Genomic DNA, 18,793 nt, shown 5'->3' with positions numbered 1-18,793 from the left:
ATTGCCAAAGGAATACGTTGTGACACATGCATGTAGATGCATATACAATTTCACTGTATTACTTGCAACAATTCGTGTTTCTTTTTTATTTTATAGTTATTTCTAAATATTCTATTTTGTTGAATGTTTTGTCTGTAAGAAGAGCTGATGGTGTGTAAGAAAAAAAAAGACGTCCAGTTACACTTACAAGACTGATTAACAAGCAGCAAAAGTTTTATTTTCGTTTAGAGTTCGGTTACAACTCTGATTATTCTCGAGATCAGGTTCTAAAATCTGAATCTGAACATTTAAACATAAAGTAACTTTGCAAACATATTGTAAACGTCGTCTTGGCGTGCTCTTTAATATGGATTTCAAAAGCCTTGTTTATACGTGGTGTTCGGAAAGTCACTGTGCACTTATATATTTATTAACAGATATGTTTCAATATAGAATACAGGAGATAAATATGAATGACAATTATAAACAATGTTGAAAGTGACCCACAGGCTTGGATCCTTCTCATTTTGTTTCTAAACACAGCTATCAGTTGCTGGCTTGAAATAGACAGAATAAAATATGATTACAAAACTGCACAGTGACTTTCCGAACAGCCTGTATTATAAAAAAAAAAAAAAAGTGGCCCAGCATGGCTAGTTGGTTAAGGTGTTCGACTCGTAATCTGAGGGTCGCGGGCTCGAATTTCCGTCGCACTAAACATGCTAGCCCTTTCAGCCGTGGGGGCGTTATAAAGTTACAGTCAATCCCACTATTCGTTTAAAACTGATTTAAGGAACTAGGTCGTTTAGATGATCAAACTCAGAGACAATGAATAAAGAGGTAGTTTATCAAAAAGTCTAAAAATAAGTTTCTACTAAACCATATGTCATACTAATTATTTGAGAGTGAAGAACACAAGTTTAGTTTAGTATTTCTTTTAATTATGTGATTTCAGGTTTCCAGTGTTGAGAAATGAACATGCCAAATACAATTATTTATACTATTGGTAATCTATACTAAAAGTATGTTGCAGGGTAATAAAATGTTGGACATCTTCGGGACATAGACAGTCCTTCGAGAAATAGAAAACATGGAGTGATAGGAGGCGGAGAGGGTGGGGTGGGAGGTGTAATTGAACCAAATCTAATACGAACTTTCTTTTCCCGGTTTCCTTGCAGTGGTGGATAAATATAACACATGTTGTTAATTAATGAAACACTGGCATGATAAATAGTATGAGGAACGTTGTTTTATCAACGCACATTCATGCGTCGCTTAGAAAAAACTCGCTATAAACACGAACGAGAAGTTGTATCTATGATAATACCTCATAAATAAAGAATAGCTATGCATATTTCACAATCGACGTACTGTTAATTTACTAGTAGGGGATAACTGACATGACAAATCAATTTAATTTAAATCCAACTAGTTTCTAGGTTCTAGAAATGGATCGTAGTAATGACTTATTTTCAAACTACTAAGCTGAAATACAGTTGAACCTACTTTCTATTTACAAATATGTTAAATTGTACTCATGTATTTTATTGTTGCCTCAGTGTTATACTCTCGTGGAAAGAAGGCCGTTGATAGGATTTGATAGGAGCCCTGAATAGCCTCTTTTTGTTGTTAAATATTACGTTTTTTGTACACATGTAATTTTTTATGTAACACGCAACTGTGTACAAAGGGTTTCATATAAAATGCCAAAGTTTGTCTAAAAATATAACTTCCTCCTTCATTTTTTCTTTCAGAAATTCTCAACACTTGTTTGTCTGACCACTAGTCTTCTTGTGGGAATTGTCATCATGCGTAAGTAGACACCTTTCTTTGTTGTTAAATATTATGTTTTCTGTACCAAGACTCAAACAATTTGTTTTCTCAATGGCGAAATAAATTCCAATACAACGTTAGATACCTTTTGAAAACTTGTTTTATATTGACCACTGCGTTAAAATAATAAATTCATTACCTATTACATAATATATAGCTAACCTAGCGGTTTTAGTGCATTTATGAATGTAGATGAAATTGTACGTATACGATAAAATGAAAGTTGCATAGCCTTTTATGCATTCTCTGTTATCCTAGAATTCTTTTAAGAGCAATAAGAGAATAGAATTTATAAAAATTTGTGTCTTGTTCCCTTTACTATTCAAACTCTTTTATTGCTCAAATCTCCATTCGTAAACGAAAATTAGAGTTCAATAAGCAAGTGCAACATTTAAACATTCATTAAAACTACAAAAGAAAATACACGGCAGATAATTTTCAAGTTTGTGCAATAAAGTAATATTGGAAATGAATATCGAATTTTTGTCAAACGTTTCTTTTGATCCCAATAAAAATTGATAAATTAACTTATCTTCATAACGTCGTGTTGTCTATCTACTACATATCTAACCAGTTTAAAGTGTTATATATAAATAGATTTTAGTATGACATTTTTAAATAGTAACACTTTCAGCCAGTCTTCATTTTTACACCAGTCGTATTAATAATACAATGAAGCTTGAAAAGTATAAATAACAGTGTAGCAACTACCAAACACATCATTTGTGTTTAATATTGAGCACAAAAGATATATTTCCCACTACATTGTCTGATTTTATTCGTCATTTTCTCGATACTATAAATATATTACAATTTTTTATGTTTAGATTTACATTTTTATTTAATCCAAAATACTAAACTAATTTTAAACTTTGTGGTTATTTGTTTTACGCATATCTTCATTTCAACAAATTAATGACTGACCCACTTCAAATCATGACAAGAGACGAGATAAGAAGCGTCAATAGGTGCCTACAAGATTCGGGTAACCTGCCCATATTCTAGTGCCTGGTGATGCTTCTGGACGAGATAAATTTATTTATCTTTTTCTTGAAAGTGTCTCATAAACTCATCTTCTATTTAGCTGTTTATTAATAACGTACAGAAACTATATTTATGTTCCACATTCTGTATAATTTATCTTTGCTTATCAGGGACATTAATTCCACCTAAGACTTGATATTGATTACTGAGAGAGTGCAAGCGCTTCACTGATATTAATGGACTTATCTATGTTCCGTTTTTTTATTAGCTTTACTGGGTATCAATAATCTGACCTTGTGGGGTACTAATCCGAGGGTGAAGAGCGGAAAGACTTGGTTTTCATTAAATTTTCCTGATTGTGTTTGGCTCAGTTATAATATATTATGCAAATTCATCAGGTTATTTTTATCGTTGTGTAAAAATGTATTTGTTTAACATTTAATTTCTATCCATTATTTTATCCCCGATCCTTTTTTTTAGATTTTTATCTGAAATTACTAAGAGATAACCTTGTACAAAAAAAAAAGTTTTATAAATTGCCAATTCATGAAAACAGGGTTAAGAAATTTACCTTGAAATAACAAGGATAAATGTGTAGTGATTAGTTAGGACTTCATGCTATTTTACTTTTCTACTAAAAGCTGTTATACACACCTTCAATAAGAAAATATTGGTTGTCACGTAACTTTCACTAGAAAAAGGATCAACGTATTTAAAGAAAATCAAACATACAGTCCGGAATACTTCAAATGTTGTATGGTTCTGGACTCTTTGAAGTTTTCCCCTCGTTCAGTAGTACAGAAGAATATTCATGGACTTACAATGCTAGAAACGCGTGGGCAGAGCACAGATAGGCCATTATGTAGCTCTATGCTTAACTACAAATAAACAAAACTTTGAAATTATGTTTTCTTTGTGAATATTGATTGCAAATATTTGGTGAAATATTCTGTAATGCTCAAGTATAACGCTGTTTTACTCTTACAGTATATGTTAGTGTCATAATTCCTTGTATAGTTTCCACATTACAATTAGTTCACGATTTCAAAACATCAGCTTTGGTTTTGGTTTTATCAAGAAGCTTATTGTTGAAGTTCCATAAACATGACTCTCGGATGTGTCGTTTAATATTAATTGTTTTTTGCAAAGTTGGCTTCTCGAAGTTGTCAGCGCGAGAGGTTTGTGGGAATAGAGGCATTGCCAAAAAATGTGGACTGTTTTTTCTACATAGTTACTTTAACTGATTTAACCATAATGCTTCCTACAACATTTCCGCTGTTTAAAAGTGAATGGAAATTCAGGTATTCATTCAACTAATCAAAATATAGACATTTTAGAATTTTTAGAATACTAAGGTGATCATTCGACTGTTTGACGACCCTCTTACCTCTTTGTATACGTCTCCCCATGAGAAGACAATTCTTGTTACTAAGTAAGTTTTATGTTTGTGTTTTGACCAGTTATTTTTGTAATGTTATTTGTTTTGCCATTTATATCCTGAAGTTCAGATTAATATGAGTATCTGGAAAATGACACTTAGTTTATAGACTAAGTTAAATTACGTTTCCCTTTAAAATTCACTTTCATTTTGTTTCAGTTAATTTCATAAGTTTGATTTTATTTCAAGTATCTTTCCCCATTGTTTGTTTTCATCACATCGTCTTTCTAGCCTGTAGATTTTAGAGGTAGCTAAAGAATGTATTTGTTACTTTATACAAGAGTTACATACCTTGAGTTCTTGAAATTCGTAATGGAAGTATTTTTAAGATATAAAAGAATATAATGTAATTTTATTTGTCTATCAATTTCATTGTGAAAATTTTCCAAAATTTTGCTGTGATTGATTGTTTTTAAAAAGAAATATTAACACATTCTTTTTGTTTTATAGTTTTTTTAATGTTGATCAAAAAGTTCTATTTTATATATACAGTAAACTTCAACCATCATTAATATTAATTTAACTATTTATTTCTTACTTTGATACTTTATTTTGTCGACTCCCAGTTATCAAACCTAAAAACAACGCAAAAACTGACAAAAACGTATAGGTGATCTCGGACTTGACTCTCCAAAATGGCGTTGTCTTTGTCACTTCTATGTTCGTTTTATTTTAAGATTTGGCAGTCATGTAAGAATTCACATGTCTTCACAGTTCTATAAAAATGTCAAAATAGCTGTCTTATCGTAGTCATTGTATTTTGTAACTGTTCTGGTACGTAAGCGTTTTGGTATGCCAATCTTATTCAATATTACTTAGTTTTTTAAACAGTTCAAAGTCATTTTTGAGATGTCGAATATTTAAAATTTATTATCACCTTTTACATGAGACAGTTCAAATTCATGCTTTAAGCCTTGAGTGTATTTTATGAATCATATATAAGTTCCGAATTTCTCAGTGGAGGCACTCCAAACCCATATTTAAGTGCCAACTATCAAGAGCCTCCAGTAGAATTATTTTCAAGCAATCTAAGCTCATTTTAATTTCTGAATACATATAAAACTTGTGGTATAGAAGAAAGAGTCACATTTGAATTTTGATTTTATTATTAAAATTATTATTGTGTTTATTAAAATAGATCAAGCTTATAGTAAACGTGAATATAGAAACTGAGGTCTAGAAAAAAATGTTACATTTGATTTCCACGTTTCCTATGTTTGGGGTTTAAGTATCTAAGAAAATTAGTAGTTATCTTTTCCTATAAGTTTCGAAATCATATTATATCACGAAGAAAAGAACTACAAATCCCAGAACAACTTTATAATTCTTTCGCTAAGCGTTTCGTTTGTACAACTTATTCAGGAGTAATCCTCTATTTAAACTTATTTAAACTCATTATATACTTTCGAACAAATATAATTTAACATAAAAACAAACATTTTTAAAACAAAAATAACGCCTAAAGAAGTCAATTTTCAGATATGTGGTTTATTCCTAACTCTTCTACAGCCCCCATTAAATTTCAATATTCTTTTATGCAGAAACCAGGTATTTTATTTTTCCACAAAACCATAAATTATTTTTCACACCACTTTACACTGATATAAACGTTTATAATATGTTCTATATGATGAATTTAAAATTGCCTATAGCTATTTTTAAAACAGAGTTTCATTAATGTTTATTCAGATCACATTTTCTGAGGCCATAAAAGGAAGGAGAAGCTTTAACAATAAAATAAAGGAAAGAGAAGGAAAAATCATCTAAGAAATAAAACTTATTAAATATAAATATAAATCCAGGATAGCCAGAAAAATTCCTTTAAAATTATAAGAGCCTTGCTTACAAGTTAGCCTGAATAGTTTTTAATTTTGCTTTACGAATTTAACTAAATAAATGTTACCGAATGATAAAATATCAGTTCTAAAATATATTGAGTAAAACATTCTCTAAATATTATTAAAATATTATGACAATTGTAGGGGTTAACAAGAAAGTAATATATTTCTTGTATATAATAAAAGGAACATTGTTCTTCACAGAATGAGAGAACAACTCATTGATGTGAAAGTCAGTTTTCAGTAAGAATAACCTATAAAAGTTACTTCAAAGAAATCAGTTTCGAAACTAGATATAGTAGAAATAGTCAACTGCTACATACAACATAAACATTTAAAAACATACAAGTGCGCTAATTAGGTGTGATTATGGTATATAGGATAAACTGAACAAATTATGTTGCTAAATTTTGATTAAGGTGTTATGTGTTGCATGCAATCATCAAACTCTGGTCAAGCAGATTTAAATAGTACCACATGTATAAATAACATACCAATATCACTGTCTAATTCTGTAAAAACAAAAATAAACTGAGTTGTAAGATATATTTCTTTCAATGACATCAATAAATTAACGTAGCATTCTGAATAAAACGTTTTTTTTGTTCTTTTTTCGCGTTGTGGCGTTCTGAAAACGTTCGTTAAAGTGTTAAGCTCGCGCTAACATGATTTTTTCAAAACCACAATGTTTCACACAGGTTAATATTTTAGTTCATCCCCTTAGCCTTACTTTTTGAGATGTCATAATAGCCAATATCAAACATTTATATACTTAAATTACTTTGTACTGTTTTTCCAGTTTCTCTTTATGGCAGTAGCTGGCACGTTGCTGAAGCTTCGGTCTCTACTGCCCATACTGCATTCTCAAGGAAAAAGATTGATACAAAGATTGGAGTTAATATAGGATTAAACAGCGTCAATATAACTTTACAAGGTAAGATAATCTATCAAAATAAGACGTACACAGAAATCTTGGAATTTTAGTAACATTAGTCTACAATGAAATGTTTTATTCTCCCATTCTGCCTTTTAATAGTTTTGCATCAATTAATTAATAAACATAAGCTATAAACAAGTTGTTTGGGCAGAGGTTTGAGACAAATAATATTAAAAATCTATATTTTACAGCTCAGAATCTTAACTTGAACCCTGAACTAATTTGAAATGTTCTCTGAAAAACAAGTCTTGCTCACCTTTTATTTAATTTTGAATTTTGTGCTGGTGCTTTTTTACATGTATGACATCATCTAATATCATTATATTAGTTAGTACAACTTTCTACAGGAGATCAATATTTATTTTTCATCAACTCCAGATTTTCTCTATACCAAATGGTCGTTAGTTATAAGGCAAAGTAGGTTTACATGTGTGACCGATGTTTTTCTTCTACCTTTATACATGATTTCTGCCTGTTCATTTGTCTTTTTCAGCCCCAAAATTTTGACTTCCTCAACTTACTAGCAACTAATCACTTAACTTGTTTTACTTCACTGTTATGACTGTTCCTTTTTTCTACTTTTTCAAGTCACTCGTGACGGATTGTTTATCTTTTTCAATTCCACTACTGTAGCTAATCTCCATTCTTTTACCTCTGAAGCTCACCATTGATTAATTACATTTATCTTATTCAAGTCTATCACTATTACGATCTTGCTATACTCTCACTTCTCATTTTCTTCTTATATTCATCGACTTTATTTAGGTTGTACTTATTAAAAATTGTCATCTATAACTCGCAATAAATAAAACACAGCTTCAGAAACGGGTTTCATCTCTAACTGACATAATATTTATTTTTCCTTCGCCTCTCTCGGTTTATTGGTTCTCTCTCACATATCTGTTTTGTTGTTTTTTTTTCTTCTAGCTTTTACTTTGCTTTCTTAAACCCATACCTTTCTTTCTGACCTTGCACCCATTTCTCGTATATTGGATTATAAATTTCATAACTACAGGGTGACTTGTAATTTCCATACCAGCTCATAGCTGACCACTATAGCCCTCACTCCAATCATTCTCTAATGACATAGAGTTCTGTTATCCCAGCCTCTTTCTCACACTTTCTTAACGTCAACCAATGTTACTTTACACGTAAATTCGTAACAACGGCTTTGGCAAATCTACTTTCTGTTAACGATCACAGATCGTCACCTTCTTCAACGATATTATTGTGATATACCATCCTTCATTTACCTCTTCTCAATTGTAACCAGTCATGTAAGCTTTTGGTGTACGAGGGATCGCCGACGTTTTAATTCAAATGCAGAAAGATCTCCAATTCCATACTTCAAATGCAAGCCGTGTTGCCTTCCTGTATATTCAAATATGCATTTATCAAATTCTGATCATATTTCCACTATAAAGGCTTCATACATAAAATACATTTTTTATCATAAACAGAATACTCTGTGGCCTTTCACATACTTCTGCTGTTTAATAATAAACCTCAATCAATGATTATATGAATTATCAATTAATTAGTAAACAGGGTAGCTATAAATAACCAGTTTGGCAGACGTTTGAGGTAAATAATGTTCAAAATCTACATTCTACAGCTCAAACTCTTAACTTGAATCCTTAACTTTTTTCGAATTTTCTCTAAAGAATAAACGTTTGTTGTTACCTATTCCTTCAGATGTGTAACAATACACAGTGGCTGGCGGCTGAAAATAAAACCAAAACATACCTTATAAAATTAAGGATTTAACAGCGAAACACTTTGTGCTATTTTTGTATTTTTCTTTTTGGTCTGCTCCCAGGCAAAATTACGAGCTTACAACGCTAAAATTCGGGATTCCATTCCCACTGTTGTCTTTCATAGATAGCCCAGTGTTTTGTTGCTTTAAAACAAACAAGGAAATCTTCCTTGTGTGTCTTTACGTTGCTAGGAGTGGAGCGCTAATTTTGAATTGCGAATAAAGACATAAGCTAAAGAAACTAAAAGAAAGTACAGCAAATAAAGTAGACAGAAAATCAGGTGAAATCCAAATGTCATGATAGCCAAATCGACTTACTTTCAATAGTTGAATAACGTGATAAAATTTAAGAGTAGTATGGTAGGGCACAGAGAGTTTATTATAACAAAAAACTAAAGAATGTAAGAGTAGACTTTGCTTCTAAAATAGGACCTCTATCCAACACATGAATATCATGTCTTATAGCAGTCTACCATGTATACTCCCCAACAAACACACTTTCTAAAAGAATCAACAACAGCATAATCCATAGAATACGCTAAGAACACAGGTTTACAAGCTATAAATAATATTTTGGCATATGTATGAGTCAGTATCTCAGCATTATTTTATGATAAAATATATAAATATCTGTATATACACACTAGTATATTGCTTTCAGAACATGCACAACATACAAAAATATTTTTGTAACTCTGGAAAATCTCTCAGGAAAATTAATACCAAAAGACTAAATAACTTGATTCTTCTTAGAAATGTTTTTAATATATATTATACGTTTCATTAAGAAAGAAAAATAAAGAAAAGATTAGTCGTATATCTATTTATTTATTTTCAGCAGCAGGATTGAATACCACTCATCTGGACATCAATTACAATGAAAAATTTAGTTGGGTAAAAGGTAAGTGTCGTTATTTTGTCATAGGCCCCAGTTGTTGGATCCTTCACCAGTTGCTCTTTTTCTACAGCTAACAATAGCTTGGTTCTAACTCTGTATGTAACTAGTCAAATATTTTTATAGTTCTTTGGGGATATAAAAGTGAATACCATTTTGAGCTTAATCGTATTGTTTAGTATAGTGTAAAATATTATTTTACGATACAGCTTGAATGTAAAGGGTTCAGGATTTTGTTTTCCATATCCAAAAACTAAGCAGGTGAATATTTTGTTTCTTTTCGCTTTCGTATCTTAGCCTACAAAACTGCAATATTCGTAGTGTGTTGAGTTTTCATTGCATTACTGACATGCATAAAAAAAAAGTTTTTTCGGTTCTAGCAAGGGCCAAAAATTCCATACCAAACTGTCATTTGGTATTGTTTAGCTAGTCCGAGTCAAGGGAATATGACTTAATTGCACAAATCACTTAATAAACAACTTTCATATCAACACCTTGACATCTCAAAAACTTGCACAACATACAAAAATATTTTTGTAACTCTGGTAAAGTAATGGCAATTCTTATCTCTCAGGAAAATTAATACCAAAAGATTTTTGATTCTTCTTAGCAATGTTTTAATATATATTATACGTTTCATTAATAAAGAAAAAGAAAGAAAAGATTAGTCGTATATGTATTTATTTATTTACAGCAGCAGGATTGAATATCTGAAACGTTTCGTATAGAAATGAAGTATATCAATACCAATTTTGACAGTCCATAGAGGTAATATTACCCATATACATCTCAAACATATAATCGTGAAACAAATATCCTCACACAACGTTTCTGCATCCCACAAACTTCTTATTAGCATATACACCTCAAAAGTATATTGCTGAAACAAGGATACTTATATCAAGCTTGACACTCCACAAACTAGATATCGGTATGTGATAATGACTTTCGATCAGAGAAAGTTTTGTACTTAAAGCAAAAGCAAAACCAAGTTGGTCATCAGTATAATAAATTAGGTCTAGTTTAATTTGTTTCTTATTTTGAAGATTAAAATGCATTGCTTTATTAATGAGGTATATTCGCTAGGAGGAACAATTTCGGCCATAATGCTAATAATATGTGAAAGGTTCAGTTGATTTGGAAGGTTTATGGTATTCCTAAGATAAAAGCATTATAATAAACGAAAAATGAACATAAAAATATTCCACTCGACATACTAACTATTAATAACTGCCAACATTATTAATTAAAACAACTAAAACGATAGAGCATATTATTAAGAGAACACATAAACAATGATTCTTGCCTTCAACCACAGTCGTTCATCTATATCATTATGTAACAAATTTTTTACTTTTTCTTGTTCCTGGGCAGAAACTGTTATTTCCCAATTGTTGAGGCCTAAAGTAATTGGAAAAGATCTATTTTTCTCTTCAAACTTTGCTCTTGTGACCTGGGTAATGAAATTTTCAAATTTACCAATTTTCCGGAACATTCCAGGTAGTTTCAGTGCTGAGTAGCTGACAGAAAATTTTCTTGATCTTACAAGAATTTTCTAGAATGTTGTAGAACTTACGATAATTTTCAAGAACCTTTAAGAATTTTCTAGAACTTTCCATAGTAATATATATATACAGGGGCTCACCACTTACCACTTCAGACGTATTCTGATATGTATGCCCCCAATTTATCAAGACAAGAGCGAAAAGCATTCTATGACAGCATCTGCTAAAATATGTGAAGCCTACGAGGCATATGTCGGCGGGGATAAAAACAAACCTGGGGCACCTCTATTGGAATTGCCTGTAACCCGAACGAGTGGCGCCTCGTTGATAGCTCATCCAGAAGTCTCAAAGTTGTGCTGCTCCATATCGGGAATAAGTATCCGTCTTTTCCTCTGGCTCATTCGGTGCACCTAAAAGAGTATGGCTGGGAGGTTATCGGAGACTTCAAAATGGTGGCATTTCTGATGGGTCTCCAAGGAGGGTTTACCAAGTTTCCCTGTTATCTCTGCCTTTGGGACAGCAGTGACACCGCAGCACACAATAACAGGAAGCACTGGCCACAACGGACCGAGTTCTCAGTGGAAAGGTACAATGTCAACTGTGAGCAACTGGGGGACCTCCAGAAGGTCTTGTTCTCACCATTGCACATAAAATTGAATTTTATGAAACAATTCGTCACAGCTCTTGATAAGGAGTGTACAGCTTTCAAGTACCCTCGAGACTTCTTCTCTAAGCTGTTTGAGGCAAAGGTGAAAGCTGGTTTCTTCGTTGGATCACAAATAAAGAAGATCCTGGAGTGCACAGAATTTCTCAAGAAGGATAAAAAAGCTTGGAGCAGGTTTATCTCAGTGGTTTGGGGTTCTCTTGGGCAATCACAAGGTCAAACATTATGTGGAACTGGTTGAGGCTCTGATGAATAACTACGGCAAAATGGGCTGCAAGATGTCCCTGAAAGTGTATATCCTTGACGCTCATCTTGATAAATTCAAGGAGAACATGGGAGCATACTTAGAGGAGCAAGGCGAGCGCTTCCACCAAGACATACTGGACTTTGAACGTTGCTACCAAGGAGCGTATAATGACAACATGATGGAAGACTATATTTGAGGGCTGATACGTGAAAGTGATTTACATTACTCACTTCTAAACATTTTTTTTTCATTTTTGTATAACTTTAGTATAAATTCATGTAAATATTGACTCGTATGTTGTTTTATTTAGATATTATGTGAATGAAAATGTGCAAATTGGCCCATTTTTACACAGAAAATAAATTAGTTTCTAAATTTCGTTATCCAAGTCACAAAAGCAAAGTTTGAAGGGAATAATGTACTTTTCTGTACTTTTACTAATGTACCCCAATTATACAATGTCATAGGCTATACTATCTGTGCAACTTAATCCATTTGGGTTAGCTTAAACTGTGTTGAATTTATAGTGTATACACCTCAGAAATACGGTATTTAAACAAATACACTTGTACTAATGTTGTAACATCCTGTAAATTTGGCACAACACTTCCAGAGTATAGAGCTGAAACACATACGGTCGTATCTACATTTCAACTTGGTATTAGCTAGATATAGTACTGAAGCGATCACAAAGCCATGCTTATAATTAAGAATCCTTGAAAACTATTTTTAGCTAGATGAGCCTCTAATACATGGTGGTGATGCAAACACATTTATATCAACGTTTTGATGTTCCACAAACTTAATATTAGCTACATGCGCGTCGTACGTATACTGTTGAAACAAATACAGTCATACCTATGTTTTGACAGCATGACTTGATATTATATGTATGTACACACACACAAAATATATATACCTAAAAAAGCACAACGCTGAGACGAATGCACTCTCACTAAGGTTTTAGTATTAAAAATAAACATGATATTAGATATACAAAATTCAGGATTATAGTCACACCAACGATTAAACAATCTACAAACTTGAGCTTAAATATATATATGTGTCTAGCCTTTAGACATTCTTCAAACTTGACGTTAGTTACATACACTGCATGGCCAAAATTATGTGGACACCCGATCATCACACCCATATGTGCTTGTTGAACATCTCATTCCTAAACCATTGGCATTAATATGGAGTTGGTTCCCCCTTTTCTGCTATAACAACCTCCACTCTTCTGGGAAGGCTTTTCACTATGTTTTGGGACATTGCTGCAGAGATTCGTTCCTATTTAGCTACAAGAGCATTAGTGAGGTCGGGCAATGATGTCGGGCGAGAAGGACTGGCCCGCAGTCGAAGTTCCAATTCATCGCAAGGTCAGTCGAGTTCTTCTACACCAACCTTAGCAAATCATGTCTCTATAGCCTTCACTTTGTGCACGGGGGCATTGTCATACTGAAACAAAAAAACGGCCTTCCCCAAACTGTTTCTACAAAGTTAGAAGTACACAATTCTCCAGAATATCATTGTATGCTGTAGTATTAAGATCTCCCTTCACTGGAACAAAAGAGCCTAGTCTAAACCATGAAAAACAGCTCCAGACCATTGTTCTTCCTCCACAAAACTTTACAGTTGGCACTGTGCATTCAGGCAGGTAGCGTTGTCCTGTCATCTGCCAACCCAGATTCGTCTGTCAAACTGCCAGATAGTAAAGCGTAATTTCTCACTTCAGAGAAAGCGTTTCCACTGCTTCAGAGTCCAATGGCGGTGTGCTTTACACATTTCCAGTAGACGCTTGGCATTGCGCATGGTGATCTTAGGCTTGTATGCGGCTGCTCAGCCATGGAAACGTTGCTTCCAGATGCAGTTTGGAACTCGCTAGTGAGTGTTACAACTGTAGATAGACGATTTTTACGCGCTTCAGCACTCGACGGTCCCGTTCTGTGAGCTTGTGTAGCCTACTGTTTCGTGGTTGAGCTGTTGTTGCTCCTAGATGTTTCTACGTCACAATAACAGCACTTACAGTTGATTGGGGCAGCTCTAGCAGGACAGAAATTTGACGAACTGACTTGTTGGAAAGGTGGCATCTTTTGACAGTGCCACATTGAAAGTCATTGAGCTCTTCACTACGACCCATTTTACTGCCAATGTTTGTCTATGGAGATTGCATGGTTGCATGCTTGATTTTATGCACCTATTAGCAATGGATGTAACTGAAATAACCAAACCCACTAATTAGAAGGGGTGTTCACATACTTTTGTCCACGTAATATACCTAGTTGAACAGCATGCTGACCTTATTATGAAACACACAATTCAATTTTGTTTCCTTTCTCTTTATATTCTATTTTGTTTTCAGAAAAATCTTTGGAACAATCTTTTAGTATTACTGGTACTTGTTCGAAGTGTCCCGATCTTGAAAAGTTTGTTGTACACACTAGTTTGCACAACAATGTTTTCCATAATTGAATGTGTGTACACAGTAACCATTTCTCCAAAACTAAGCAAATATACATCGAAAAATGAAAAAAACAATTGACTGTACACCATCCACCCTGTTGCTTTTTATAAAAGTTATTAGACATTTTAAATTACAGTTATGATGTTCCAGCATTATAGCAAAGAGAGTTTTCTTAATTATACAAAAGCTTGTTGAAAGTGCCCATAATACAAATTGTCTTTCTTTTCGTTTCTGTTACCGTATCAAGTGTTTAAGTGTAATTCTTTTAAAGTACATGGAAAAATTTTAAAAATTATTCTAATAAAAAACGTTTTATTCCCTAAAATGCGTTATTTTGGGTACAGAAGTACAATCAAAGTTACTAACACAAAACAATGCAAAACAATGGCGAGAGGATCTGTGATGAGTGTGTATCCCTCCTTTAAGTTAATCGAAAACAACAATTATTAAAAATTAATTTAAAGCTCAACGATGACTACAACTTACTGGCCAGATGGTTAGGGCATTCCATTTATAATCTGATGGTCACGGATTCGAATCTCCGTTACACCAAATATGTTAGTTCTTTCATTGATGAAAAAGTAGTCCAAGAGTTGGCGGTGTGTGGTGATATCTAGCTACCTTCTTACACTTCTAAATTAGGGAAGGCCATGATAATAATAAGTTTTATAAAAAAACAAACAAAATGTAGAAGTTGATTTTAAAAAGTAATGAGTAATTTCAATATGATACCAAGTGTGCAATGTGATTCCTTAACATGGACATTTTTATATTTTTAATTAACAGAGTAGATATTATAGTTGGAGTTTAACTGAATTGAATTTGATAAAACCATCATGTGCACATGGTATTACAGCTACAGAAATGAAAGAGCACTATCAGGAAGCACAGATCAAAGGCCTGCCTTTTCCTCTCTTAACCGTTGCTGAATATCTCAGTCTTGATATGGAAGGGTTTTCTTGGGGTCGGCAGTACCGCCAGGCTGGTTATTATTCATATATATTACTCTGGTAAGCTCCATATATTTTTTTAACCAAGCAACATATCTTAAGTCCTGAATGCTATTAGAAAAAAAATATAATTACGTTAGGTTCACAGGTTCTCGTATCCTTACTGACAAATTAACTGTTGTAGCAAAATATTTTACAAAATAGTCACCAGGGGAGAGAATTATTTAATTGTTTATGTTTCGTATTGTTAAATTACCCGTAATGTTTTCCAAATAGCTACTTCAAGATGTTTTTTTACGGAATAATTACCCTTGTAATATTTTTCATATAATATACTTATTATGTAATGCATATTTCACCAGAATAGATCAGCTAGACAAAAAAGACTGAAATGGTAATGCATATTAACGATACAGTTTAAGCACTAAATGTGTAATAGATTAACAACCAGCCTCGTGTATTTCTTCTACCCCTGGTACGGTAATTCGATTGTTTAAAAGTGTATGTCCTTGAGAGTGCAAATGTTAAATTTTGTAAACAACCTTTTCAATAGAAATTTAGTAAGCTGTGGTTTAAAATATAGCAGTTTGTATAGCAGAATAATAGCATTGCGTATGGATATAAAGAAGAAGGATAGAAAAAGAAATACGCAAAATAAATAGGTGTAAGATCTATTAGGAGCGACTTTCATGGATGTATATTAATTTCTGTGTGCATGTGTTGTTAAAATTAACAGAAAAACGCTTTTCTACTACAAAACCCTCTTATAACACTATCATCAAAATGATTTTTAAAAACGAATTTTCAAAGTATTGTTTATGTCGCCTAACACTAAATAACAAATGTTGCATTTTTATATTTTAAAGAAAATGTGCGTGCAACAAGCGTGTTTTGTTTTTATTTGAATTTCAAAAAGTTTGATATATAATTTTCTAAGATTTTGCTCACAAATTCAGAGTTTTGTTAAGTTCTTAAAATTCTGGCTTGGCATGGGCCTAGATAGCTAAGGCACATGACTCACGGGTTCCAATCCCAGTCCCACCTCCAAATATTATCGACTTTTCAGCCATGAGGGCGTTATAATATGATACCTTCTCTCTAGTATTTCACTGCTAAATGAAGAGTAACTAACGCAGATAGCCTCCCGTAGCTTAGCACGAAATTAAAAAAAAAAAAACGAGAATTTTTTCAAAAAATAGAAGAACCTGGATGAAAGAGGATTGTTATTAAGTCGTTCTGCTGTTACGAAGTGTAAGTTAAAACCTATCAAGATAGGGTGAGTAGTTACAGTCCCTACATTGCCAAAGATGGTTTTTAGTTTCAAAAAGGTGCACCTTGCAGACAACGAATTAAGTTAAGGTGTTTATAATATTAAAATTTTTGTGCTTTCTATTGAAAAATTATGTTGTTTAAGAAAAGTTTATATTTTAAATTTAAAGACTTTTAAATGACCAAGCGAGAGAATTTTCACAATTAGACATGTATTGATTGAGGAAATTCACATATTTTTTAATATTATGAAGTTTTGAAAGACAGAGTGAAATACTTTTTGCAGATATTGTTTAATACCACAATAAGCTCAGAAACTGAAAATTGTCTATTGCAGTCGCAAATAACACACAGCGTTAAAACATTTTTAATTAAAGCCAATATATGGCCTCCAAAAAATTGACTCTACAACCTGACGATGACCGAAGAAGATCGAAACGTTGTTCGCTCCTCTACGTAAAATATTTTTTCAACCCAAACGAGCCGTTTTTACATATATATGGCTGTACATGTTTCAATGTTACAGAGTCATCATCAGCATTGTTGTTTTATGGACAGCTCACCTATAACCGGAAGATATCTTGATTGCAATCATTACATTTATATAATCTTTATGTTCACAAAACATAGCTGTTATAGCTATTGTATTCACTGAGATAGCAGCAACATTACTAGAGAAGTGGAAGAACTTTTCTGTAGTGCCATTCAATGGAATTTAAACTTGGAGAGTAAAGAGCAAACGTAGTGACGCTGAACTATAATGTGAGTGTAACTTGATAATATGTTCGAATCTAATGAATGTACATAGATATTTGAAAAATCTAATAAATTGGAATAAATATTTTGGAAAAAAAAGTAGTATTATTCGGAGGGTAATTTCTGTAATATTCACTTCATGTGAAACACTAAACTCTAACTCATTGTGAAGGCGTGGAAGTCGTTTTTGAACGTAAACAAACAAAAACACGTGACTTTTGTCGGGAGAGGAACTGCATCAGTATTGATTGGGAGAAACTGGTAATAGAATCTTATTTGTCGTTAGAATAATCCGTAAGTGGTAAAGTCCAGAATGAATAGTCATTTATTAATAGTATCTTCAGTTTTAAACAGAACAGAGCGATTTCATGTGTGTGTATGACAATATAGTTAAAAGTCACGAAAAGACACTTAGTTTACAAGTGAATAATTTGGTAATACTTCTTTTAACAGGACAGCGTTTGCTCTATGGATCCTATCGAACATTCTATTCAGCACCATCCCTAGGTATGGGGCCTTGGGTTTGCAACTAACAGGAGCATTGATATTGCTCACTATCATTATCTATTCTCTCTTGCTGCCTGTGGAGGCTTTAATAATTCCTTTCGAGGGTGGAACTCTCACCTTTAAATATGGCTGGTGTTTCTGGCTTTTACTTGCCATTGGTGAGTATTTTTCATAATTAGTTAATGTTATTCATGAATAACTTGAAAAACTATCATTATGGAATCGCCTTTCAGTAGCACCGCAATATGTCTGTGGACTCACACCGCTATAAACTGAGTTTCGATACACTGTGGTTGGTAGAGCATGGATAGCTCATTGTGTAGTTTTGTGTTTATTTTCAATCAATCAGTCAGTGTGAAATCTATGGAATAGTATTTAATTTAGAGATTTATTAATACCTTATTTAATATCATTCATTGTTATCAATAACGTGTCACTTGTCATCTACAATTTTACATTATCTCGATGTGTGTAATAGTAGATGCATTTTACTTCTGAGTAGCGTAGCTTTTTACCATTATAAATGAACTCATACAAATCTACGATAAAGTCAAAATTTTACTCTCGAAATCAATTTCGTGTTCTGGTTAATTTTCACCACTGAAAATTCTCTTCTCAAAAATTAAAAAACTGTTTATAATTGAGAAGAACGCGCTTTTTTAAAGCGCCGAACTATGTTAATTTAGAATAGGCTTTATTAACCAACCATCAGATTATTAACTGCGATCCATCGTCACAAAGTTTTCAGTTATAACAATGATATTTATTTCG

At 32.7% G+C, this 18,793-nt stretch overlaps 1 protein-coding gene across 8 annotated transcripts in view; it reads left to right on the top strand.

Annotated features, from left to right (window-relative positions):
* The window catches only part of LOC143246194 (dual oxidase maturation factor 2-like), a 48,015-nt gene that overhangs the window by 16,217 nt on the left and 13,005 nt on the right, over positions 1-18,793 (top strand). For 7 of the 8 annotated variants that reach the window (XR_013025838.1, XR_013025837.1, XM_076492431.1 and 4 more), the window contains 5 exons: positions 1,734-1,791; positions 6,872-7,006; positions 9,604-9,666; positions 15,397-15,550; positions 17,969-18,180. Coding sequence is in view for 6 of the 8 variants with exons in the window: in XM_076492431.1 (XP_076348546.1) it covers positions 1,734-1,791; positions 6,872-7,006; positions 9,604-9,666; positions 15,397-15,550; positions 17,969-18,180 (622 nt within the window). In the remaining 2 variants the exon portion in view is untranslated. The remainder of the gene's footprint in view (positions 1-1,733; positions 1,792-6,871; positions 7,007-9,603; positions 9,667-15,396; positions 15,551-17,968; positions 18,181-18,793) is intronic. The other variant, XM_076492434.1, reaches the window with a different exon arrangement.

This window comes from Tachypleus tridentatus, chromosome 3 (assembly GCF_004210375.1).
Source record: "Tachypleus tridentatus isolate NWPU-2018 chromosome 3, ASM421037v1, whole genome shotgun sequence".
Lineage (NCBI taxonomy): Eukaryota > Metazoa > Arthropoda > Merostomata > Xiphosura > Limulidae > Tachypleus > Tachypleus tridentatus.
Note: the sequence above shows the minus strand (reverse complement) of the source record. Positions and strands in the feature narration are given on the sequence as shown.